At 41.2% G+C, this 26,195-nt stretch overlaps 3 protein-coding genes across 3 annotated transcripts; 2 read left to right on the forward strand and 1 right to left on the reverse strand.

The window, feature by feature from the left end:
- Positions 1 to 11,649: 11,649 nt before the first annotated feature.
- LOC129377468 (solute carrier family 2, facilitated glucose transporter member 11-like) lies at positions 11,650 to 14,627 on the reverse strand. The gene has a single exon (XM_055057424.1). It carries the CDS (start codon positions 14,481 to 14,483, stop codon positions 12,906 to 12,908), a length of 1,578 nt encoding a protein of 525 aa, XP_054913399.1. The 5' UTR covers positions 14,484 to 14,627; the 3' UTR covers positions 11,650 to 12,905.
- A 1,050-nt stretch (positions 14,628 to 15,677) lies between these two features.
- On the forward strand, positions 15,678 to 20,749 carry LOC129377504 (uncharacterized). The gene is made up of 6 exons (XM_055057499.1): positions 15,678 to 15,877; positions 18,714 to 19,055; positions 19,166 to 19,285; positions 19,439 to 19,765; positions 20,062 to 20,188; positions 20,303 to 20,749. Exons 1-6 carry the CDS (start codon positions 15,847 to 15,849, stop codon positions 20,457 to 20,459), a joined length of 1,104 nt encoding a protein of 367 aa, XP_054913474.1. The 5' UTR covers positions 15,678 to 15,846; the 3' UTR covers positions 20,460 to 20,749.
- A 348-nt stretch (positions 20,750 to 21,097) lies between these two features.
- Positions 21,098 to 25,180, forward strand: LOC129377522 (uncharacterized). The gene is made up of 6 exons (XM_055057521.1): positions 21,098 to 21,128; positions 21,510 to 21,551; positions 22,106 to 22,381; positions 23,185 to 23,430; positions 23,768 to 23,959; positions 24,191 to 25,180. The coding sequence occupies exons 1-6, from the start codon at positions 21,098 to 21,100 to the stop codon at positions 24,277 to 24,279; spliced, it is 876 nt and encodes a 291-aa protein (XP_054913496.1). The 3' UTR covers positions 24,280 to 25,180.
- Positions 25,181 to 26,195: the final 1,015 nt, after the last annotated feature.

Genomic DNA, 26,195 nt, shown 5'->3' on the forward strand with positions numbered 1-26,195 from the left:
GCTTAATTTTCTGTGGAGGAATAAAAAGAGAGAGAGTTAAAAATCACAAAAGCATTAACGTCGCATTACTAGAGTTACAGAAACTCGACATCAGCCCCATTGGAAAAACTTAGAATCTGTTTTCTAACACCATCAGCAGCTGTGAATCTGCCCCCCTAAAGCCTTGCTAATTTATCTACATCACATCATTAATAGATTTGTTTTTCCCCTTTAGGACAATGTGGGATTAATGCATCATCTAAAAACCTTTTTGATTCAACGACGACTTGCGTCAACACTTCACCTTTTGTTTTTGCTCATGGGGATCTCAAGTGAAACGATTCACATCAGGTGGAGGAAATTCTCCAATTGGACACACAAACCGCACTCAGGTTTCAGGTTTGGTTCTGTTGCTCAGATACGGATAAAAGTGCTTCTTAAAAATAGCAAAGTGGAGGTAATAAGAGTCTCAAAAGGGAAAGATGGAGGAAAGGTAGAAACAGACTCCACACCCTGTTCTGTGAATGCATTCTCTGTTTTAATGCTGGAAAAACACTATTTCGCAATCGAAGTGTTTCCATTGAATAAAAAATGGAATTAAAATCATATGTGAAGAAGTTTGTTTACATGATAAGTTATAAAAAAAAACGTACCGCGCCATCGTCCTCCAGCTACTTCCTGTTGTCTTCTTTTTCATGGTTTGCACCAGCGGCTACTTCCGGTTGTTGGTTGTGAGACTCATGATGTGAAAAAAGTAAGTTTTGTATAATAAACCAGTTTCAAAAAAAACACACCATGCTTTCTCTAAAACTTTGTCAAAAAAAATTCTTTTTTTCAAATTTAGTTTTGAAATGTCAAATCGCGCCAATTATGTAGTCAACGGAAACGCAGCTGATGTTAGACTTCCTGCTAACACAATCTTTTCGATATATGCCAACATGTAAAAGCATGTTGCCATTTCCCTTTTATGAATTACGGAAACCTGCAAAACGGGACATTTTAAGCCTTTATTTCAACAACGGCTTCAGTAAACTCCAGTAGAGGTCGTATCGATTCAAATCACGACTCTTTCTACCGTCAGTTTTTATCAAAAGTACTTTAGTAATTTCGAATGCACATGTTGTGTCATTTGTGCAGACTGGCTGCCAGCCTATTAGGCCATACGCTGTCAAAAATAAACTGTGTTCATGTCTGCTGCACATGCGAGTTGCCGTGACATGTGGTGCAGGCGGCAGACATCAGACTGTAACCCCGTCGCCCTCTTCCTGGGTGGTTTGTCGTCTCTCGGGGCAGGAAGGTGGAACTGAATGTGAAGAAGGGAGCAGAGTGCCAGAGGTCGACTGCAGACAAAGCAACCCAAAGCTGAGAATCTGGGCCTTGTATACACAGCCCAGAAAAGATGGTCTTTATTATTTTATTTTTGTGAATCGGAGGTGGATAAAAGGCGTCAAGTGGGAGAGAGAAGTCTAGAAACACAGAAACTGTCTGTTGAGGAATCCATGGCAACGTTCCCACTTGAAGCATTTTTTTTTTTTTGCCATTGCACTTTTTGCAGAGAAAAGAATCAGATGGTTCACGTAGTATGACTTTAACACACACAGAGTGGTTTTATTTTTGAAATTCTTTTCTCAGCCACTCAATAATCACATCACCTCCTTCGCCACGAGATTGGACCGACCGGCGGCCGGGGATCGATGCGGATTCCTTCCTCGCCTGCTGCAGGTTCGCAGGTTTAGAACAGGAAATGGGCTTCTGTTGTTGTTGGTGTTATGTTTCTCTTTTATTAAGATGCCAGCATGACGTTTAGCAGCCGCCCATCTGTATTGTGTCGTGACGTGTTGATATGTTTACACATGGCTTTTATTGTACGTAACATGTGAAACACTGGATGGAAGCATCCAGTGTTTCCCCACAAATTATATGGCGTGGTAACATGTGAAAAACATCAGAGTAAAGTGAAGAAAACGTTTTCGGTGTTGTTTAGCGACCTTTGAAACACTGGATAAATATATGGTGCAGCAACATGTGAACACTTTGCTGACGCATACGGAATTGCATTGTGAAACACTGGAAAATCCCTACACATGTGAAATGTCTCATCTTTTCACACGTTGAAATTATGTTCTTGTAACGTGGAAAACATCAGAGAAACCTAAATGTGTGAAATGTTTTTTCATATGTACATGTGTTTTATAACATGTGAACACTTGGTTGACATGTTGAATTGCATTTTAGAGTAACATGTGAAACGTATGGCAAATCCCCACTTATGAAACTTTTTCTCACGTGTTTCACATGTTTCCCATGTGTCACAACATGTTTAACTGTAGAAATTTTTACTCATGTGAACTGTTTTGCCACATGTGTACAACACAATGTCCACAATACATGTGAAACTGCATATTACACACTGGTTAAAAAACTTTGTTGTCATATGAGAAAACTGTATTAACATGTGAACAAACAAACAAAAAAACAACCTTCGACCAGGAAATACTTACAATCTGAAAATGTTCCCAGATGTAAAACACGTTTTTCACATGTTACAAATTTTGCTGCAGTTATTTTCTCCTGTCTTTCTGGTGTCATCACATTTGCAACATGCAATCATCTAGAAAAGCCATGTGAAGTGCCGGTGTTTTATTCTGCAAGACATTCAAATAGCGTTTAGTTTGAAGTCTTGATTATTTTAGTAATAAAGGAACAGGAAGAAAGCGATCGTCCTCAACAACCGTTAAGGACAGCAGTCCGAATCAGAAAGACAAATGAAGCGTCAAAATTTTGTCAGCCTCCTTTGTCACAGACAACAGACCTCTAATAACGCCAAGCAGGCGCTGTTGGATTTTTCTTCCCAATCATGTTCTTGCAAACATAATAAACTGGAAATTATTGCACGTTATGAGAGGCACACACACAAAAAAAATTATGTGACAAGAAAAGTGGTTGGCATTCTTTCACAAGAAAATGGAGTGATTTTTTTATTTAAATTTTTTCAAAAGGGAAAAGAAAAAGAGCTTCGTGATGACTCAAGTCTCAGACAGCTAACAATCACGAAGCTCAATTATGGCGGAGAGGAGATGGGCGACCGGCTGTTGGAGAAATGCTTTTGTTTAATGGATTGGAAGACATGGTAACGTCCAAACTGAGATAGGATTATTATAAGTAATATTCACATACCAGCGTCATAAATGAACGTTTTGGAACCAATATACACAGCTGGAAAGTGTTACGCACTATCTGAATTTACACAGAAATTCAGATTGGACTGTCAAGCATCTTAAAGGTGACAGAACGTATCATTTCATGAGTTTGTACATGAAACTAAATTGTAAAAGGACGATGTTGTTCGACACGTACAAACACGTTTGTATAAAAAATAAAAATGAAGATGGCCCCTTCAGTCTCTAACGACTGGACACAGAAGAGCGAGTTCGATACAGGGCGATTGATCTCAGCCCAGTAGACTGTTTTAGGGATAAATTCAGAACGGAGGCTGACGTCGTCAGTCAGAATGAAAAGTTGAACAAAGTTGGTTCTCATCCGAGGTCGACTGGAGGTGATGATGTGAAGAGGCATTCTTCAGAAAGTGGAGACCAACCCTAAAAAAAAACCTTTTCATTGTGCTGTTAAAAAGCAACAGAGCGACTTCAGTGAGAGGCTTCTTCAGAATCGCTGTCACGCAGACTGCTACAGGAGATCCTACAACTCAAGAAAAAGTGGACAAGACATGAATTTCCCTTTGGGGATCAATAAAGAATGTTTTGCATTTACTTTAATCATATATCATTAGTTCTCTTTTAAAAAATGTGAATTTTGTCTTGGATTGCATTTTGCTCTCTGACAGCTGCCGGCTTGTTTCCCTGCAGCTTATCAGCAAAACATTCAGCCCAAGAGCCGGCTAATGGAATTCAAATGAGGAGCTGTGTGACATGATGGCTATAAAGGTGAAAGATGCTCACGGCCTGACCGTCTCTTACGAGATGCAAGATCATGACTGATGAGTTTAATTACGCAGCAAATGTATGCAACGACAAAAGGTCAAATTCTGCAGGAAGTTCCAGAATCGCCTACGATATGGATCCGTTTTTTTTGTTGTTTCTTTTTTAGACATTGTTTTTCAGCCCATCACTTTTAGCTTGAAATAATGTGATATTAAAAAAAATTGTAACATCTCTCCACAAGCCCCTAAACAGAAGCTCCAGCTGCAGAACATAAAGCGAGTTTAAGCTCTAAAACAAACAAAAAGATAACAAAGCTAGAAAAAACTTACACTAATGACTATAGTAGGTTTAGTTTGAGTTTCCATGAATAGTGGTGAAATGTTAATGTATGTATGAGAACACAGTCTAATATTAATTCACTCGCTCTACATCAGAGGCGATGGAAAACAAAAGGCCACGAGAGAGAAACTGCGGCGAGGGGAGCCGCTGTTGACATTTACTAACAATTGTTAATGTTTTCACACCGTAAACTTTTCCATCAGACCGATATAGGAGGACAGCAAATGTAACTGTGGCCTTTTGATGCTGCAAGCGTCAGTCGTGGAGCGTCTCTAAGCAGACGCAATGACTTATATTTATGCTTTGCAAAGATTTTGCCATTCACAATTTACTGTAGCCATGTGTTCCGGGTGCGGCGGCCATATTGGAGGGAGCTTGAGATATCTCAGCAAGCTCTGACTTTCTCCGGCTGGAATTCAGACTTCATAGAGCATTAATGTGCTTTTTTTAATGGAAAGACTTGACTTCAAAGTACAGAAGGAATGCACCGTAGTCCCAAAGGAAAAATAAATAAATAAAGAGGGCAGAGGTGGGCTTGGCTAGGTTAGCAATAATGTATTTATTACATTCTCAACGGAAAAAAAAAATGCAATTTTTTGCAGAAATATAACAATGTGCGTTAACAGTACTTCAAAACCACACATTTGCATACTTGTTTTCCAACCACTGGATTCATCTCCATTTCCTTCAGGACAAAATACATGAATGAAACTGCCTTCAAAATAAAAGACTACAAATTTTTTTAAAAGTAAAGCCTCACAAATAAACAAGGCTGTGTTAAAAAAAAAAAAAGGTAGACACAAAAATAGTTTTGAGAGGTTATTTACCAATTGTACCACCATTGTGAGGATAAATGCTGATTTTGAAATAATACAATAAAAATATATACCTTTATACACACTTCCTCCATCTGCTGAGCAGGGCCTCACTGCATCCTTTACTCTTCATCCTCAGTAGCTGTGTTTCTATTAACTTTTTTAAAAAGTGCAATTTGACATTTTGGGAGCAAATTTGCTTTACAGAAAAACAATAATAAAGTTTTGGCACTAGGATCAGGTGGTTTTCAGTTCTATTGGAATTAGTGTATTTGGCAAAACTGCAATGGAAACGACGTCTGCATCACACAAGTCACATGATCAACAACCGGCTATTAATACTGGCAGAAAAGATGAAGAAGACGATATTATGAAGAGATGCACAAACTGATATTTTGAGAAAGAGAAAAAAACATATTAAAGCTCCATCCCATAGACAATAATCCTAGACTCAAAATGATTCTGAACCCCGACTTGGCCCAATGAGGTATAAAGTTGAAATATAAAGACAACCAATGAGACGGGTGATTTTTTTTTTTTTTTACTCTTCCCATGTAATGGTTTGATTGTTGAAGGTGTAAAGCTTATAAACCACAATTTAGTGGAATCTCCAGCTAGCTGTCAAAGGCCTTGTTTTACTATTCCTATGTTGGTAACCGTTTCAATCAATATCAATGAGAAAATACCAGCCATACCTTGCGGCACATTCTGAATGGGGAACTATAACCTTTAAGTTTTGTTAATAATGTGTGTTTTGTTGAGGTTTGAACAAAGCCTGCGCAAACATGTCATAAATACTCCTCCCTCTGTGTTTGGTATCGCTCTCTCTCATTGGTCTACTGGATTATTAGCTCTCCCTGCAGGGTCCGTTCTTGGCCTGTTAACCAGTAGTGAGTTTTCAGCCCCATTTCACCTCATACTTATTAGCTCTAACTGCACAGCTCCTTTACATAAGTGGCCAGTGCCTGGCTCGTGCTGTTAAATAGGTATCTCGGTCTACTGTTGCCACACCACTTTAATAGAGCTTGCATTCAGTAATGAAGTTACTCTGAAGGGAGACCCGTTTCTAGTGGTGATTAAATTTTCCTTCTGGCTCTCTTCTGGTTGTTGTCTTTGAAACAGAATTCAGCAACAACAATGTTCCGCTGATGTACATACAAAACGGGCAACCGTTTCGTCATCTAAATAATCTATATTATACAGCCAGGACCCCCTTCACTGTGTGTTTTGCCCCTCAACGGCAGTAGGTTCTCTCCTGTTTCTACATGGATGCATATCAGAGGCAGGCTCATTTCTCATCCCCCGAACTCTCCATAATCATTAGTTGTACCCCTACATATCTCCTCTCTCCCTTCATCCTCTACTCATTCTACCATCCATCGTCCACCTGCTCTCTCAGGATCCGACTGGCTGGTTTCATCATTTCCCCGGTTCTGTCTAAGCAGGATAGATGGTTTCATAGGGTGCAAAATGACTCGGCAACATGTTTCTCCTGGAGGTGCCGCCTAATGTATGCAAAGGCAGGTGCTGCCAGATGGCTGGGTTTTAGGTCCAAGGATGGCAGAAGGTCACGCTGCTTCTTTTTCTGTCAGTGGGTGAATCAAGGCGAGGGTGGGAAGGCCCAATGTGATATACAAATTTTTCAGCATTGAATGAACACGTAAACCCATCAATTTGGGGTACTACCTTACAATTTTACCAACCTGCGGTAAAATTTTCGAATTCTCTTTGCATCTTCCATGGTGTCACTTTTATATGACAACCTCCGTGTGAAGCCTTGACCTTGAAATTACAGAACTTGCTGCCTTTAGGCTCATCTTTCGTTCATCTTGTCCGGTCACTGAACTGAAGGAAACTTCTTCCACTCTTGCATCCAACAAGGCTTCTTATTAATTGCTGGAAGCAGCAATTAAGAATAGCACCTTTAGAAAAGAGTAAAACAATTTAACCCCTAATACTATAAGTGAAGAAACTTTCAACCTGGTATCTAAATGTGTTCTGAATGACTGAGTGTGTGGTACGCCATCACCAGTTATGAACAATGATCAATGCACGATCACTTTCTTGGGGCCGGTGACAAGATCTTGCTGTACAATATCTTGGAATATTAAAACATTACAAAGTTTCTCATTGAGGTGACAACTGTCTCGCCAGCACTAACCAACTGCAGTCAGAAGATGCTCCAACTGCTCTCAAATCATTAGTTTGGCACCATTTCAAGTTTCCAGTTGGAACGATAGAGTGTGACAGAGTTACAAAACAAGAAACAAGCAACAGCTTACAACAGGAAGTTGTTCAAATGCTGAAGAAGGCAGAAAGCATAGCTATAACTTCCAATGATTGGACGTCTAAGGGTACACTGAGCTTCACCAGATCATCAGCGCATCCTTTCAATAGCAAATAGAAGATCTGAAGAGACTGTGGAATGACCTTAGTCTTCTTCATTATTCCACACCCCAAAACCCTTTCCCAGCTGGCCATGTTTTGCTCCTGCCCACTACAGTGGACTGGACAACACAGAAATACAAGGAAGGGATGGCAGCAGTTGGATGGGTTTTCTCTCTACAAACTTTTGGTTAGCAGCTAAACATAAAGTGATGGAAAAAGGGAATTGAGGAAAGCAAAGATGAACGGTGTGTGAAAAGTAATCTGATTAAAAGCCATCTGATACGGAGCTGAAGATGCTTCCAGTTGGTCGCTATGAGCTCTGTCCACCGTGGACACGCTTTGTTTTTAATTGAAGGTGTCAAATGAAAAAATCTGATGTTACCAATCAGACCTAATGTCACTCAGTCGCAGCACCACTGAATCAGAAATGTCAACAAAAAGGCCAAGCTGTATGATTACATGTAGGGGCCTTTAACTATATTGCAGTCCTACCACATACAATAATTAGCGTGGTGACTTGGTTAACCATTTATGGATTTGAGCTGTTTTATGAAACTGACAGCTTGGAAAATATTTTTGATGCATGATGATAGGATCTGTCACATCAGTTTTGCTCTTTCCAGGAGGTAACCTGGTGAATTTAGACGCATTCTGAAAGATTTCATTGACCCGGAATGACTCTTTTAAAGAGCAGTGGGGATCCTAAGAAGAGATAGGACTATTTTATTTGATTCATAGTCGACGCTGCAGCTGCTCAACTGTAATACCTTAAGAGAGAAAAAGCTTTTTCCCCGTCCAGTCCATCCAAAAGCTGAACTTTACTAGTCGGAATGCTTTTAGAGTCCTAGCTACAGCTCTAGGGTTTTGCTGGGGGGTTTTGTTTGTTTTTTTATAAGTATGACAGTGTTATCTACACATAATGTAACTTTCATTTCAGAAATGTCTGGCAGATGTCTTTAATCTTGTGAATATTCTTTCTCATTGTGAAATAATTAGCCTTCAAATTGTTTATTACAGTAAAAGCAGCAAAAATAAAGACTTGATAACGATCAGTTAACCGGGTACATTTGATTGGCAGGATTTTATTAAAACCTTTACAAGCAAAAAATGTAGATTTTAGAATTTCTGTATTTAGCCTAGTTAGCTTGGAATACAACCTTATATTATGTTTTCACTATGTTGGAGTTTGAAGTTGTACTGATAAGGATGAATAAAACCTTAATTATGAGGAAAAACGTTACTTATTACCCTTTAATACTTTTCTTCGGTTAACCTAGTCCATCTGGATCAAGTATGATAATGCTTACTGTGAAAGTGTACCAGATTTTCAGGTATTAAAACACTTTTAATCTCAAATTGTACTCATAGATATTTGGAATACAACATCAAAAAAACACAAATGCAAGGTGGAGATCAGCATTTTTTCCAGACTTTCTAAATTGACACACCTCACATTGACGCCAGAGCTGAACGTACTTCAGTTTACTTCACTGAAACATCTTCTTGGCACCAGTGAGTCAGTTAAGCTGATGTCACACACACACACACACACACACACGAACAAATTAAATGAAAGTTTCTGCTGGTCTAACTTTGGTCTGAGTTGTGATTCTTTCTGAAATTGTTTGCAGAATCATGAATGGGATTTCTTGTTTATCGCTTAACATGGCTCCTGTTCATTGAGTATTTGAAGAACAGTGTTGTGAAATGTGTTGATTTGACGTGTCAGAAGGTGGGCGTTATACAGTTTGGTGTATAAACGCCTTTAAAGTGAATTGGAATGTGCTGCTGGGAGTGTTTGCTCGGTCCTTGTTGTGCTCCCTGGGGGTTCTCCCCTCCCTGAAAGACGGTTTCTTCTCCCAGTGATGGATGATGGACAGATATGAGATTTTTTTTTCTCCATCCTCCTGTCAGACCCAGAGGAATTTGCAGGGAGGCAGTTCTCCAATCTCCATGTCTGCAGTAAATGTCTTCTTTCTCGCTGCATCTCATCACTTACAACCCTTACAATGCCCTCGGGCCTCCCTCTGGGTGTCAAAGCAACTGGAGTATTTCTCTCTGATAAGTCGTTATAAATGTGCCTAATTTGTTTTCTCTCTCATGTTGCTTATTACTTTATTGAAATGTCACTTTTTTCCCCAACTAAAGATCAATACATTGATCTGAATCCGGCTCCAAGAAAGGGAACAATGATAGACTCAGAGATCAAGGTACAGGAAAAAGAGCTTAAATCTAAATAGAATAGTATGTTACCTTCTGAAAGCATTCACACCCCTTACTAAAATCGTAAACTTTCACTGGGGATTTTATGTGATAGACCAACAGATCAAGAAAAATGATCTATATTGAGTTGTACAAAATAAAATCTGGAAATTGTGGGCTGCATATAGAATTATCCCAATGTTGTACCAATAATTTACATCCATCCATTTCAACGAAACAATGCAAATCCGACAGATACGCTGTTGACTTGTCATCAACGTATCAATATGCCGGCAAGAGGAAATAACACACAGGACTATGGACTCTGATAACATATCTGTCATGTTGGTCCATGCCTACTAGTCTCTGCTAAAACAAAGCAGACCTGTCCAAAAGACTGTCACCAGACTATTCTGAACATCTTCAGTGTCTCCTTTGAGGAAGCCAGCACTCTCAACAAACACCAGATTGTTCACAGTTCCTGATGGTACCTCCCCCCCCCTCAGCGTGATCACACCAGCAGGAAGGAGGATTCATCCCAACAAAGTGGGAGTCTCTCAACAGCTCTCCTGTTGGGCAGAAGTTGGGAAGTCATGGATGGAGTTGTTTGCGCCGTGTGCTGGACTTTTATCGTTGGAAAGGCGCCATGTCTTTGGATACGTTTCCTATCCATTCTGCCCCATTCATAATTAAGCTCTACAAAACCATTAAATCAACTTACAATTCGGTAATATCGTACTCATAGAAACTATTCATATTAAACCGAATGAATTGAAGGTTATTCAGAATGCGACGAACAGGTCCAACATGGTTCTAATGTGCTTTGAGCCATTTCTAACTAGATTTCTCTGTAATCCCTTCTCTGAGAGAAAAGGTCAAATTGCAATAATGTCACAATTTTCTCCATGCCGTGGGCTCATGTCAGTGGTCCAAGCTAGTCTGATGATGATGACAAGCCTCTCTCGAAGGTCCGTTGTGACCTTCTGTCTGGTCTATAATGGATTCATCAAGTTGATTTGCTACAGGGCTCCACGCAGAGGTCGCTAAATCTCTGAACGAACTTTTCTTATTAAAACTATCCTGGCGATGTTTGCCGATGCAAACAGAACCTTTCTCCGGCATAAAAGATTGTCGCCTTTTATTGCTCTTTCCTTCTGTCGACATCAAGGTTCATTTTCCTTGTCGCTTTGGTGCCTGGCAACGTCCTCATATGTTTTCATAGTAACAAAAAGTCCTGTTAAAGATGAAACCCTCGGCTGCCTGCCTTGGTACTTGTCTATTCTTCATCGGGTGGCGAGAAGGAGAGGCTCTCGAAGCGACGATGAAAGAGAAATAAACAGATGCTTCTTTTTGAACTGATTTGTATTAACATTTAAACAAGGCCGCTTTCATGCCGCCATCACAATACGCTGCCTCTCAACTGAGATTGTAATAAGTAAGCTTTATCCATCTGATATCGAGCTCATGTGGAGTATGAATTTAGTTAATCAGCTTTAAATCGGCACGTTTTAGGCTATGTTTACACAGCAGGCAAATGCTACCCGTATTCTGACTTTTTCACGACCCCAACTACAATGCATCACTTTTATACCCATGTCGATCAGATGAGTATCCAATAGCTTTCAAGAAATAATCATTTTTGCAACAGAAGAAACCAGAATCTGTAATTCCGGACGTAAACAATGGCCGAAAATCATAATTATGAAATCACACTGTGTCAGTAGAGCGCATCGCATATTTTGCTTATTTATGCTAAATGGAGAGATCTACGGAAAAAGCTCTCCTGAACTCTTGCGATCTTCCTGGCGAGCTTCCATTAATAAACCGTGCCACGGTGGCAATTTAACACAAGTGTGCAGGAGAAATTGAGCTAAAGTGCTGGGGGCTGAACGGAGCTTGAGTGGTGTGCTTCAACGCAACTTTAAAACAAGCAGCCGCCTCAGACAGCTGGAATCGGTCAAAACCGCATCAGACAGGACAGAAGCATGAGTCATCACATCTTATTTATTCATTGAACATGCAGTACAGTCATCTGTAAGATAAATATTGTCTAATAAATACTGGCTTGCAGAAACGATAGCCTATAAATAGAGCCTGAGAATACTACAAAGATTTTTTAAATATATATATATATATTAATACCACAGCTGACGATTGTCAGAGAAGTCTTTGGAATAACAGTGCCATACAGTGTTGGTAAATTCAATCATTCATTCAGTGCAAACAGTCGGCATCATGCAAAACATTAAATTTATGCATAGATGAATATGCCACGTTTGATTCAGTTTGGCGTCTGAATGTAATTTAGGAGCAGAGAGAATCTTGGACCGAAGGTTCACAGAAGGCTAACAGGGGTGAGGAAGTGCCAGCTGCTGGCTAGAAAACGTGTCATTTATGCCTGGAAGTTAATTCATTCTCCTGACTTTCACCTCATATTCCAGCATACAGATAGTTTGAGGACAATGGTGACATCTGCTGGCCCTTTTTAAGTAGTGCAGCTAAAATTTGAAACGTTTTTATTCTTCATTTATGAAATGCAAATGTAAGTCCTCATGGGCATAATGTATAGATGAATTTAACTAATATAGTTAAATTAAAGGTGCGATCCAGCCACGGCATAAATACATGTCAAAAAAATTGTACATGGTTTGGGAAACGTGCACAGGGCACTGCTTGGGGTGGGCTGGAGAGCCAGGAAAGATTATCCCACTAAACGAGCGCGGCTCTCTGGGAGTACAGATGTGTCCATGCACAGTGGATAATCCTTTATCACATGCAATTCAAATGATCACTCTCTCCTCTGCCAAGATATCTACTTGCTACAACTTTCAAAAAGATTTTGGTGATGAGTTAGAGTAAGCTTGTTAAGTTGCAGGTGTGCTGTGTTTTAGACTGGCTCTGTGATGTTGGATCCTGAAGGAAGTAAAGCATCAGTAAAAGGCACTTTTTCAATGTTGCTTTAAAGCATCTGTTCATGTTAAGAGCAGGTTAATGGGTTTACACTGGTTTATGTCATGCTACACTATGCCAGTAATAAAAGATTTAGTTAGTTTCCAGCATTATAAGGAGTAAATCCCAACAGTTTCTTAACAGGATCATCATTTGATATCTATTCCTATCCATCATACAGGCCATTTGCCAGTACCCTTGGTAAAGCTATTTAATTTACAAGGGGTACCAAGAAATGCGTAACATCTCTATGACATTTTAACCATATTTCAATTTACACTTTTCCTAGAAGTTAGTTAGTTTTATGATCAGATTCAGAATTAGCTTCCGTTGTCGCTAAGGAGCTTGCTTTGCCCAGCTGGCACTGCTCAGGCTCTTCAACATGTAAGGCTCGTCCATTTTTTCTGTCAAACTCGGCTGTAATCTCTGCCAGAGTCTTCCCCTTAGTCTCTGGCATGGTTCGACCGAGCACAACAGCCGAGATGAGACAGACGACCAGGAAAGGTAGGAAGCAGTAGTTTCCTAACCCGTTCACAATGAAAGGGAACAACATTCCGACCAGGAAGAGGCTGATCCACATAAGCGAGCCGGCGACCATGTACGCCGCTGGCCGAGCTGTCTGGTCAAAGATCTCAGCTGGTAATATCCCTGTGACCCCCGCAGGGCCCAGGCCGAAGCTGAGGATGTAGGCGAACACACATGCCATGCTGAGATACGACATTCCTGTGACACCTTGGCTCTGGAGTGTGAGAGCAACAGTGAAGACGATGGTCCAACAAACCATGAGGCTGTACCCACCGATGAGAAGGTATCTGCGGCCCACCCGTTCAATCAGGACGTTACTCAGCAGGGCAGCAGTAAACTCAGATGCCCCTGTTCCAATGGTGATATACTGAATTTTCTCTGGTGGAATCCCTGCTTCCAGAAATATGTAGTATGCATAAAAGTAGATGGAGTCGTTACCACAGAGCATCATAGCACTGCTTGCAGTCATGACCGTCCTGAGCTGAAGTCGTAGGTCCGGATCTTTGAACAGAGCCCACGGCGTCTTGGCAGGAGCAGAAGAACCAGACTTTAAGGCCGCAGACATTTGCTGCTCTTGAAGCATCTCCTCCATCTCCAGAGGGGGAATCTTTCCTCCACGCAATCTTCCGAGAGCCTGGACACAAGCTTCCCTGTCTCCACGGTCAATGAGGAGGTACCTGGGACTTTCGGGAAACCAGGGCAGGGTCACTAGCTGGATCAAAGCCGGCAAAGCATTGCTAGCTAGTAAGTAGGGCCACAGAGGCTCTGAACCCAGCACCTCAGTGAGTCCGACAACCTGTCCAAAGAAGATTCCAAATGCAGTGAAAACGGCTGAGGAAAACGCCACGGCGCCTCTGAGGTGTTTAGGAGCACTTTCTCCAAAGTACATGGGCTGGATGTTCATACTGACTCCGGAGTTAATCCCAACCAGGAAACGAGCGAGAATGATCATCTCAAATGATTTTGCCACCTTACAAGTCAGCACAAACACAGCACCAACCAGCAGGAAGGAGTTGTTCAAAAGCAGCGACACTTTCCTTCCGAAGCGAACCGCCATAGGCCCTGCCAACAGGGCCCCCAGCAACCCGCCCAGGGAGAATGCAGAGACAATGAAGGTCCACACTAGAGTCACTTGAGGAGTATCCAAACCTGTTCCCCAGCGTTCCATGTACGTGTCATTGATGAAGTTCTGGATGTAGCTGGTTGGGGCATTAATGATTGAGATGTTATAGCCATACTGGAACGTTCCTCCAATAGCAGCAAAGAACACAGTTAGTGCAAGAGTCCTGGCCCCCCCTGCTGAGTTGCCTCTTTCCTCTGTCTCATTAGTACCTGTAGAACTCATCTGGATGCCAGTTCTCTAACAATGTCCTACAACTTTATATTCATTACAGTCCTCTTAAAGACAGCTTGGAATTGCGGAACCTTTTCCTTTTCTTCACTAAAAGAAAGCATTTAAACCGTGTTGGGACTCTTTAACCCAACTTACCTTAACCTTGTCTGGCTGATACAAAGACAGGGGAAACAATTCTTCTGCCGTTGAAGCCGGTGGAGAAGATTCTGCTTTCACCCAGAGTTCAGACTCTCAGGTAGTTTCCCGCCAGATAGTCCAAAGAGTCTATTGCTGTTGTGACGTCAGAACAGGTTTCATAAAACATTTACATCTTGATACTTTAGTTAGGCATGTTGAGGGTGAAAATAATAACAACTGGCGGAAGATATTAAGAGTGTCCAAATGGAATCGTTTGGAAATGCTACCTGACAGCCTTAGTTCAGGGAAAAATGAGTCACAGCTGGAACGCCTCCCCTTGCTTCTTCCTGACTGCGTCAGATGCGTCCAGGATGTTGATTGGTTTAAAGCAGAGCAGTTTTTATGGCGCGTTACGACACTCTGATCCAGCCGAGAGGCGATCACGTGGTTTATTGAAACGATTGTGAACGAGAGATAACGGAGACTATTTTTAGTCCTTTTTTTATTATTATTAGGATTGAATTTAATTACACTTAACAGATTTTCTCTTTATTGGAGGGGAAGGAGTTTCCAATGCAAAGTACAATAACTTCATTGCTATATAAACCCATGAGTATTACATTGAAACATACAGGGATATAATTTCATAAACACTGAATTAAAAAAAATATAATAAAACAAACAAAAAAAACACTGTCACCTTGACATAATATTCTTCATTAAACTTTCTTGTTCTAGGATTTATATCTACTTGTATATGCCGCTGCTTTTGAGAAACAACCCTCATTCCTCCTTGCATGCTTTTACCCAATGCGTCATTATTTGCTTTCTCCATCCAGCCGCCGCTGCTGATCTGATGAAGACGAATGTGATTGTAGTTTATGCCCACCAGGGGGCGGTAGACCACAGTGAACGCAGTTGTAAAACCAGAGTCTCAGAGCTGTCCGTCTCAGATCTGTCTCTCATGACATTCTGTCTGCTTTAGTCCCTCCAGATTGAACCCTCCAGGCAAACCCTGATGTGGCTGATTATTCCACACAGAGGAGCTGAAATTTCAAAATACAGGAATCTACAGACATGTGAACTCATCTTTGAATGAGGAACTGAAAGTGAAAAAAGAAAACCTCCAGCAGTCCCCAAGTACAGATCAGAAACCGACTGCCGGATTCTGGATCTGATTGTGGAGTTCGAGTGCCTTTTGGAAGGTGGCGGGTCTCTCAGCAGTTGAAGGTCTGAGATGCTTCTACAGCAGCTGCTGGTCCTGCTTGGTAAGTGATCTCTGAGCACAGAATGAATCCAGTATATCAGGAGCAGATGGTAGACTCTAGAGGCTGGACTATTACAGCTGTGGTAAAACCACTCTCCACTTTGAAAAGGCACATATTACACCACTCACACTTGAAAACCTCAAAGTCATTTAAGGTGGCATGATAAAGCCACCATGGTCATACCTGGTTTCCGAAATTGCATTCATACAGGTTTAAATTAAGGCTGTGTCTATAGCTTATTTATTCAAAGTTCTTTGATAATCTAGTGTACAATTTAAGCAGAAGTTCAGCTGGTGAACAAATATTTCTTGATTGGGAGACAGATGTGATACAATACGCATGTTCTCTTTCATTGACGCTCTCAATATCACTTTCATCTTGAAGATGTGCTGAAACCAGTGTGTAAAAAAAAAACATTTATTGGACATAACACAGTACTCAAAGCATGTGAAAAAAGCTTATAGTCCGGAAATCATACCAAGTCTTTTGCCACTTGGTTTGTCGTTCTCCTATGCCTCATTCTGTCCCTGCCATTCCAACATGTAACTCACTGAATCGTCTTTGGTTGATCCAACACTCAACAAATTCTGTATTTCTCTGACTCTGCGAGGGAACTGGTTTGGGGTTGGGATATTGTCATAATCTTTGGGTATTTGGCTTTTTGTTTTCATTTGAGTTTGTGTTTTGGTCATTTCTGAGTTCTTTGTTCATTGTTACTATGCTCTTGCCATACACAGTTCATTTCTCTCTGTAAGGTCTTTCCTGGATGGGTGGAAAAGGCGGTTACGTACAAACCCAACACAACTAGAATATTAAGTCCATTGGGGTGAACTCTGCCATTGTCTTGGGAAGTCACTTTTTTCAGAAAGGAACTCACCTGGTCAAGGTGAAACATAGACCACCGACAACGGCATCAGCATTTTTTAATGCTCAGGTCAGAATCGGGTCACATTACTGCCAGGTCCAGTGTGCTGGACCACTACGAATCAGTACCAAGAAGACCACAGCTATACAGCTTTCAGAAGCCTGGGTAGTCTTTCTGCTTCTGCACAGAATCAGAATCAGGTCACCTTTCAGGTGCAATAGATTTCTGCCGATCTATTGCGCCATGATGACTCAGTGCTGGGAGGGGCACGACTACAAGTTTCGTGCTCATTCAGAAGTGCTTCACTTTGAGGTCTCATAAAACGGGATGATAATGTTTGTTGTAGCTGGGATTCTGCTGTACGGTAAAAACTCTGAATGTTCTCTCAATGTTCTACTAAAGCGTGCGGTGTTCTCGGTGCTGACTTGTTTAATGTTCCATGAACTCTTTTAGAGAGGAGACTGTTCCTGGTGTCTCAGAGGTTTTACCAGGACTGGACTTAGATGTTATCCAGCTGTGTTCTCCACAAATACTGAAACAAAGACAAAAATGAGAATTTACCCCGGTAACCAGGAGAAACGACACAAACCAGCCTTTTCTTTGTTGGTCTGACCTGTTTCAGCTTGTTACCTGTTGCAGTCTATGTAGTCACTCTGTGTTGCTGGTTCTTGCTCCAGTCCTCACCATATAGTGATGTGGTAAAATAAAGCTTCAAGTTATTGTAGGAACAATACAGCAAACTTAGTCACACAGACAGTTTTTAGAATAATATAAATATTGACATTCTGTTTATATCGGCTCTATATAATGTGAACACAGCTAACTCAGCCGAACCTGTTGGACACACACCAGTTCAGACTTGTTGCCATAGCAACTCCCTTCCTTTTCTAGGGATTTCCCCAAAGCTCCTGTTAACCGCTTGATGACGCAACATGACGGCACAACCACTCTACCATGATGTCCAACGTCTCTTCGCCCTCTTACAGCTGCAGACTGTGAAATGTTACGCTGTGACAGTGTATATGATTTTAAGGCAGTAGTACCAGTCAATGTTAGTTCACACTCAGCCAATTCACAATGTGTTTCTAGAGTTCCACATCCTGCCAGAACCTTGCAGGTTTTCAAATAGTGCCTTGTTATATTTCATTCACTATAATGGTGTACCTAACACAAGCATGAAAGGGGTAACAACTCATTAATCTTTGCATGATTAGACACCCATCCAACTTTCTGATCCAGCTGATCAGAAAGTTTGACTCTTGTCAGTTCCATGTCACCTCGGTCTTATACTCTACTTTGTTCGATGTGGTATACGTGCCGCTCGCAAGTTTACAACAAATGTAGAAACTGTAAAACGCAATGTGAAGAGAGGATACAGAACTCCTGCATAAAGACTTCAAAAATAAGAGCGGGAAAATAAACTGATAGTTGAAAAAGTATTGATAGTTCTCCACTTATAAATATATTAATAAGTATGAAAGTCATTAAAATCTATTATCAAGTTGAATTTGAAACTTCAACATGAGCAAAAGTTGGTTGTCAAACTGATGTTGAACTTTGAACTTTTTTCTGAAAGTTTAGAAAACAGACAAGTAAATTAGCGTTTTAGAATTGATCCAGACTGTGATTCTAGGGGAAGCTAAGTGTGCTAAATGTCAGCTAAAAGTTAGCAAAAACACTAAACCACAGAATGGAAAACTAGTTATTAGCGGCAATTAGCAGCTCTTAGCTCACTACCGCCCTGCAAAAGACTGGCGACCTGTCCAAAGTTTTGGGCCTCTAGTGGGGTCAGGAGGCAGCAGCACCTCCTGACCCCACTAGGGTCAAGTTTGTACAGAAAATGGATGGATGAATGCTCACTACCGTAAATAAACTTAACTTCTTTCTTTACTTACGTCATGCCAACATCTAGTCTTGGCTGATTGAAAATGTAAAAAAATAAATGAAAAATTGAGTCTGTGTTTCCCCCAGTTTCCCTGCATGCTTTGGGGATGGAGGTGTTTGACGGCATGGAGTCGGTCCAGCTGCCCTGCCAGGTCAACGTCTCTGTTTCCATGGAGTCCACGATTGTGTGGAGCCGTGAGGACCTTAAGTTTTCTACTGTTCACATCCATCAGCAGAGCGGCGATGATCTGTCTGAGCAGAACCAGCGTTACAGCAATAGAACCATGATGAGCAAGGATGCTCTGCAGACCGGAGACCTCAGTCTGACTCTGAAGAACCCTTCTGTCTCTGACAGTGAGACATACACCTGCACTGTCCGCAGGTTCGGACAGGAATTGAGTCGAATCCATGTACCTCTCCAAGTAAAGGGTTGGTGCGGGTCCAAGTCTTTGTGGGATTCTGTAGTGTAACTAAATAGTCACATAGAAGTCACTCAGTTCCTGATTGAACCTTGGCTGTTTTCTTTGTGGCTCCTGCAGAACGTCCTCATCCGACATGGTTGATAATTGTGTCAGTGGTGCTGATTCTATTTTTCGTCCTGGCTGCTGTCTTTGGTTTGGTCATCTACAGGAGATACAAGAGGATAAAACATGATCCAGGTATGTAGCCTTGAGATGGTACCTGCTTCATGTTCAGACTGAAACCTTTGGACAAACTCTGACTAAATATAGCAGGATGAGATGTTCTCCACCATCACTGCAGATCATGGCCTGCAGCTGTCGATTGACCATGCTCTCTTTCTCGCTCCTCAGTCTACAAGCTGCAAGTGGTGAAGACTGAAGAGGGGGCGGAAGCTGTTGTCCTGCCCTGTAAAACCAAAGTTCGTCTTCCTCCCACGGCAACAGTAGAGTGGAGACGTGTAGACGCGGACCAGGTGGTCCACCTGTATCCAAGCACCCAGGCGGATCGGCCTGAGATGATTAGAGGTCTTACACAGATGGAAGACAACCCGTTAAGAACCGGAGATCTCAGTCTGACTTTGTTCAGCCCCAACCACTGTGACAGTGGTCTCTATGTCTGCACCGTCCAAAAGGATGGACACAACCTGAAGCAGAAGGTCGTGTCTCTCTTTGTCAAAGGTTAGCTTTGTGAATACTTCTCTGTCCTCTTCTCTAAGCTGGTTTGGAAACTCCTCCTGACACCATATGGAGCAGATCATAAATTACCTGATGATACAGAGGTCAGAGTCTACCCATTCAACAGTCTAAAAGTTATGGAGGCAATCCAACCCTCTGCCTGACCAAGTACAATCTCAAGGCTGTTTCTGAACCGCTCCTAGTCTGACCAGGCACTAATTTCTGACAGATCTTAAATGTTATTAAATACTTGCTTTCATGGTTCTGAATTACTTTTAATCGTTGTGTGTGGTCCACAGAACATCTGCTCTGGTCTGATACGAACTCCGACCAAACCGACCACATGCTTGAGAGGAACAGCCTGAGACAGAGTCTGAAGAGCAGCCTTGGAGGACGATTTTACAACAATCAATCTTGTTGCTCTTTGTCCGTACACCCTGATCCGTTCTTCTCAGATCAAGCTTGCGTAGCAAAGTTTTCTCATGTAAACCTGTCTCTGCTGTAAATTTATTTTGATAAACTGTCTTGTGTCTTCTGCAGGACTTACGACAGAAGTGGATCTCAGCTTAACAGGTCACAGAGGATGGAGATGGAGACTCCAGAAGTCTCCAGAATTCTGCCAGTTTTCCAGGAATGTACTAGATTATCAGTGAGGTCATCCAGCGAACTGTCTCTCTCTAGTCTTCCGCCTGTGTAATGTTTCTGCAGAGAGGAAGATCAAATGGTTGGACAGACCTTCACATGTGGACATGTCCGTGGTACTGGATATCTCTACTTGTCCCGGTGTTCAAGTTCTGCAGAACCCAGCCGGCTTTTTAGAACACCTTCAAGTCAAGTACATGTGCAGCCTTCACTAATCGTGACTTTTCCTCCTCCATGCTTCCCTTTGGATGCATGTTAACTATTTTTTTATTTTTTTTTAATGAAAATGTTTTATTGTTGGTGTATTTTTACATAAAGTGTTTTCTTACAGTAAAATTTTTGATAAGTTTGAATTCATGCCATTAAAAAGGTCGAAGCTCTTCAGTGTCGTTTCATATTTCACATATTTAACTGTTTCGTTTGGACGGGACAGTGGACAAAAACTGACCGGTTTGTATGAAGAACCCAATTATAGAGAATCATCTTCATCAGGTCAGCTCAGAATCAGACATCAGCGCTGCTGCAGTAACAGGATGCGTAAATGGTAGATCACACAGGATGCGAAAGCGGTGATTCTCCTACAAATGTGACAGAAGCTGTTTGTTAGTAGATGGCGTGTTGTTCTGATGACAGGAAGTGGTGCAGGACATCCTTCTGTCAGCCACTCTGATTTTCAGTCTCCATCCAGACATCATGAAGCTTCTCTCAGGGTGTCTGCTGCTCGGTGAGTCCAAAACCAGAACTTCTGAATCCATCTCTGTCCGTCACAGCAGGTTCAGCTATCACGTACGGATGAAATAACACCCTGAAGAATTTATCGGAATTGCTCTGAATGGTGATGAAGATGGAAATGAATAACGCGGTCCTAAATTTAGCCCCAGCTTTTTACTTATTTATGTATCTAGTAGTTATTTTATTATCATTCTAGAATTTGTGACGTTATGAATTTGTATTTTGTCAGTTCATGTTTTTCTCTCAATGTTCAGGTGCATAAATTTACCTGAAAATCCTTAAAAAGTGTACAAAAAAAAAAACTTCCTCCGGATGTAACCAATCAGCTCTTCCTTTGTTGCTGACTGTGGATCTTCAAATCTCTATGTTCCAGGAGTCTCTACTGTTCTGCTGGCAGGAGGGACTGTTTCTGAAGGTTGGAGAATTTGTCTACTTATACATTGTAATATCAATGAGGAAGTAGTGAGGTAAATGTTCACTATGTCGAAATTTTACCTTGCTATATGTGGAAGTGCGTAACGTACGCTTTGTCAGTCACAGCCTATTTAGCAAATGCTTTCTATCTTCCCTTTAGCGCACTAACTCTTTTCAGAAATACCAAAAAACCACATAACATAAAACTTCTTTCCAAAATTGAGGAAGTCACTTAGAATTTTTCTGTTCCATCAACCTTTTCTAACGCAGTTTGTCAAAATGTACATATGAAATGTTGACAACTGTAAATGGTTTGAATGGAGAAGGCATCAGATAGTCAAAACATCTGAGGACCTACAGCATAGAAATGTTTATGACACAGGACCCTGTAGTACTCCACAAGTAATAAACTGTAATCCGCCAGACAAATATGACCCGTTGGATCCTCTTACTGGCTCATGTGACAAATCTGGCTTGAGATTCTTGAAATTCCTCAAGCTGTCTGAAGAAATAAGTGCTAAGAGGATTTCTTTTATCTTCCCGTTTGTCCTCCAGTGTCTCTGATCATCAGACCAGACCTTCAGCAGTTCTTCAGTGGACAGTCAGTGTCTCTGAGTTGTGAGGACGGACAGACAGCTGATGGGTGGACAGTTAAGAGGACCAAAGGAACACTCACTGAAACCTGTGGAGCGTCTGGATCCGACTTTGGGGTGTTTAAGGACTCCTCCTGCGTCCTTGACCTTTTGTCTTCTTACACTGGAGTTTACTGGTGTGAAACCAGTGCAGGACAGAGCAGCGACCACATCAACATCACTGTTACCCAGAAAGAAAGTATGGTATTTTGCTTGGTCTGAGGTATTCAGCTTCATGGACTGTAGTTTGTTCGGATCCCTGTGCTTGTATTGGTGGGATCTTCATTCTTTTGAACCCTTCTTTTGTGTCAAGTGGTCATAGTCTTGGCTTAAATACGTTGTAGAAAATGTTATAATCTTATCTTTGTTAGCTCATCATTATGCTTAAGAGGGGATAGAATAATCCTTGCCTTTCAAAAAATATCAGAGCCAGTTTAGAATATTATGAGATAATTCTTACCCCTTTCCTATTTAAGACCAACTGGTGTCCTGTAAAACTTGGACAGGGTTTTGATGGAGTGCTGACAGGAAATGTTATCCAAAACCTTTATCAAAGTGGTTGTAGTCCCGTGTAAGAAAAAGTCGATGGAAAGGTTTTTTTAATCAAACTTGATAAAAATGCATTTGGCAGATTTGTGAGGACAGATATGGCTTGATATGGAAATCGCTGGCAAAGATGTTGGCCGTTTGTTTTGTTGTAGTGGACGATGACTGCTTACAGCACACGCGGTTTCCAGCACCTTTCTTCAATCTGACACATTATGTACTTCATAGTAGAACGTTACCATTAGGGTAAATCGGATCCAATCGTTTAACTTTGTCTGGCAAGCAATTGTGTCTCAGTAGCCAACGGTCCAGACATTAAAAAGCATGCCAGACTAAGGAGAACACAGCTAAGGAGAGTTTTCAAAACTTGTTGGAACCACATCAAACTTTTCTGAACCTGATATTGTATCATCATGATTTTTGTGATGGGGCAAACATCTGTGTCTCTCTGTTCAGACACGACTTTAATTCTGGAGATCCCCGCTCTTCCTGTGGTGAAAGGAAGTAACGTCACTCTGCATTGTCGTCACAAAGATGGCTCCTCCCGCGCAGCTTATTTCTACAGGAACAGTCATATTATTGAAGATGGAGTCAAATCTCAGAAGGCCATTATCCACAGAGTCCAACAGTCCGACGAAGGTTCCTACTGGTGTTCCACTGACACTTCTGGATCATCACGTCATAGCTATATGAGAGTCAGAGGTGAGGAGAGTGACATCACTTCCTGTGTCCAGACAGGGGCTGATGATTGATTTCACATCATTTATGTACGTACCCTCAATTCACAATAAATATTCTCTCACTGTATGGAACATGCAGATAATAGTCTGTTTACAGAAATATCTAATAAGATCAGTCCAGTACTTCATAAAGATGGAGAAGCATTTATAATAATGCTATCTTATTTAGGAAAAAGTTGAGTTTATAGTCTCAACTGGCACAATTTCTAATAAAACACAGACAGTTTCAGCAGTTCCTCCCTCTGACCAACAGGTGGCGACTGCTCTAGTGACCAAACGTACCTTTTATCTCTATCCAGATCCTGCTGTCCCTCAGCCATCTTCCTACCCCATGACAGCTTCCACTTCTTCAGCTGATGATGCTAATCATACAGCAAGTTCTCCTTCTCCTCCTGTGTCATTGGTGCACCTCCTGCGCCACCTGCTGGTCATCTGCCCGTACTGCGTGTGCAGCATCCTGCTGGCGTCAATCTGCTGCAGCAGGGGCTCCGGTAAATGACTTTAACCTGTGACAATATCCCTACAGTCACGTCGCACAGATGATGTTTTCATGATATTCACACGATTTGAGACGTACCTGAACATGACGTCCACAACACAGTCACTTCAAAAAACAAAACAAAAAAAAGACAAAGGGAAAATGACACATCAGCAATGAAACTGACTGGATCTCACACTTTATGATCACTTCCTGTTAAAACTCTATACTTTCACCCCTGCAGGAAACCAAGCTGTGGTCTCCACAGAAACCACCCAGCCTGGTGAACTGGGTGATGTTGCTGTCGATGTCACTACAGAGCATGAGTTCTGATGGAGAGTGAGCAGCAGGTTTTGGGGCGGCATGTCCGGCTGCTTCGCCACAAACAGGAAACCTGGACCAGAACCCAACCAATCAGAGGAGCTTTTGGAAAGAAGTTTTGCTTCCTGCTCAGCTTCTTCTGAGTGAAATAAAACCTACTGGCACTTTGGGCCACCAGCAGCACCAAACTGCTCTGTATTTTCAGCTTGACCTCTTCTACATGTTTGAACTGGGTCCATTTTATTTACACTGAGATTTGGTTTCTATATGTCTATTTTTAAATTTGACCCATTTGTCGACTAATCAATAATTAGGTTAAAATTAGCTAAATTCTTTTAACTAATGGCGTCTTGTTAGATCTTCCCTTAGTGTTGTAGTTTGGGGGCCATCCAGCAGAGGGCCACATTGGCAATCCTCAATCGGAACAAGAACTAAGATGGCGGCATGAATATGAAGATGTGACGATGACAGAAGAGCGGAGGGCAATGTCCCCGTTTTGTCATTAACACAAAAAATCTAATATTTTATATGCTGTTTTTTTTTTTTTTTTAAATCGGCATGAGAAATGTTTGGCCCTTCATATTATGGAACGATGGTTGGCCCTTTTGGTCCAATATATATATATTTATTTTTAAGAAAGCGACCACTCCTCAATTAATCACTAGTCGATGGATTGAAGCAATTACCTTAAAATAAACTCATTAATCAATAACTCGCGTCCCTAATGATTAGGTTTAGCTGGAGACCAGTTTGAGATGGTAGGAGATGGTCTCTTTCATTATTATTTCAATGTTTGAATTTTTGAATGTGTCTATGATATTTCATTACCTTATAAATTTCTATATTTGTTATTATTGCTTCCCGCAATAAGAGAAAATTAGGATGATAATTAAATGGAATCACTTAATCTGCATCGAGGACCCAAGAGGTAAAAATAAATAAGAGATCAAAACTCTTTCAGCATGTGACACCATTTCACTCAGTGATATAGTGAAATATAAAACCACAGCGACAGGAACCGAATGATCCGAGAAGCACAGCAGTTCGGGAGTCGGCCGGTCAAACAAGGTCAACTGTTGAGGAAATATTGCGCTTGGACAAAAAAGTAACTACAGGCAGCGACATCACAGCAGAGGAAAACATTCATGCTTTGATACAAACGGTCAAAGCTAACAGATCATCCACAAATGGTAATTACTTCCATATTTAGAAATTCAGGAGATACAGTGAACACCCACCAATTCATGGTTCAGCATTTGCACATTTTGATGTGGTAAGTAGCTAAAGCATTTGTGGAAAATTTGCCTATTTGTGGATTTTTTTGAATTTTTTTTTAATTTTTACAACACACCAAAAATATTACAAGGAAAATTCATGATAGGAGGTTGTGGTGCTACGTGATATGCTATTGGCTGGCGTTGGCAAAGCAGCCAATCCACGAGTGTCATTAATTTTCTACGGAGCTAATTGGCTGTACCCCTAAGGGCAGGGATAAAAAAAAACTGTTGATAGGAAAATAAACAAAAAATAAATATGCATTTTTAATTGACACAAATTGTATATATGATGGCGCCTGTGATTTCAACTTGGTGATTCTGGTCCACATTGCACATATACATGTGAATCATCCTCATATCTCACCTTCAGATAAGCTTTCATTCTGCTCATTTGGAAAATAATGATTCATACCAATGATTTGAGTTATTCACTGTTTTTCCAATTAAATCACAACAAAAACCAGTGTGAAGATCAGGACAGACAAAATTCTGCAGTAATTTCACATGCACCCAATCATTCTGTAGCATTGAGATATGATGTATGGGAGTCACCAGTCTGCAACTTTATCACTGACGGAGTCACAGAACAGGAAACGACAGCGAAATGACCTCTGGGCTTTAAAACTCCTAAGCCGCAGCCTCCACTCTCCT

Source organism: Poeciliopsis prolifica, unplaced genomic scaffold (assembly GCF_027474105.1).
Source record: "Poeciliopsis prolifica strain line A6 unplaced genomic scaffold, Auburn_PproV2 SCAFFOLD048, whole genome shotgun sequence".
Classification (NCBI taxonomy): domain Eukaryota; kingdom Metazoa; phylum Chordata; class Actinopteri; order Cyprinodontiformes; family Poeciliidae; genus Poeciliopsis; species Poeciliopsis prolifica.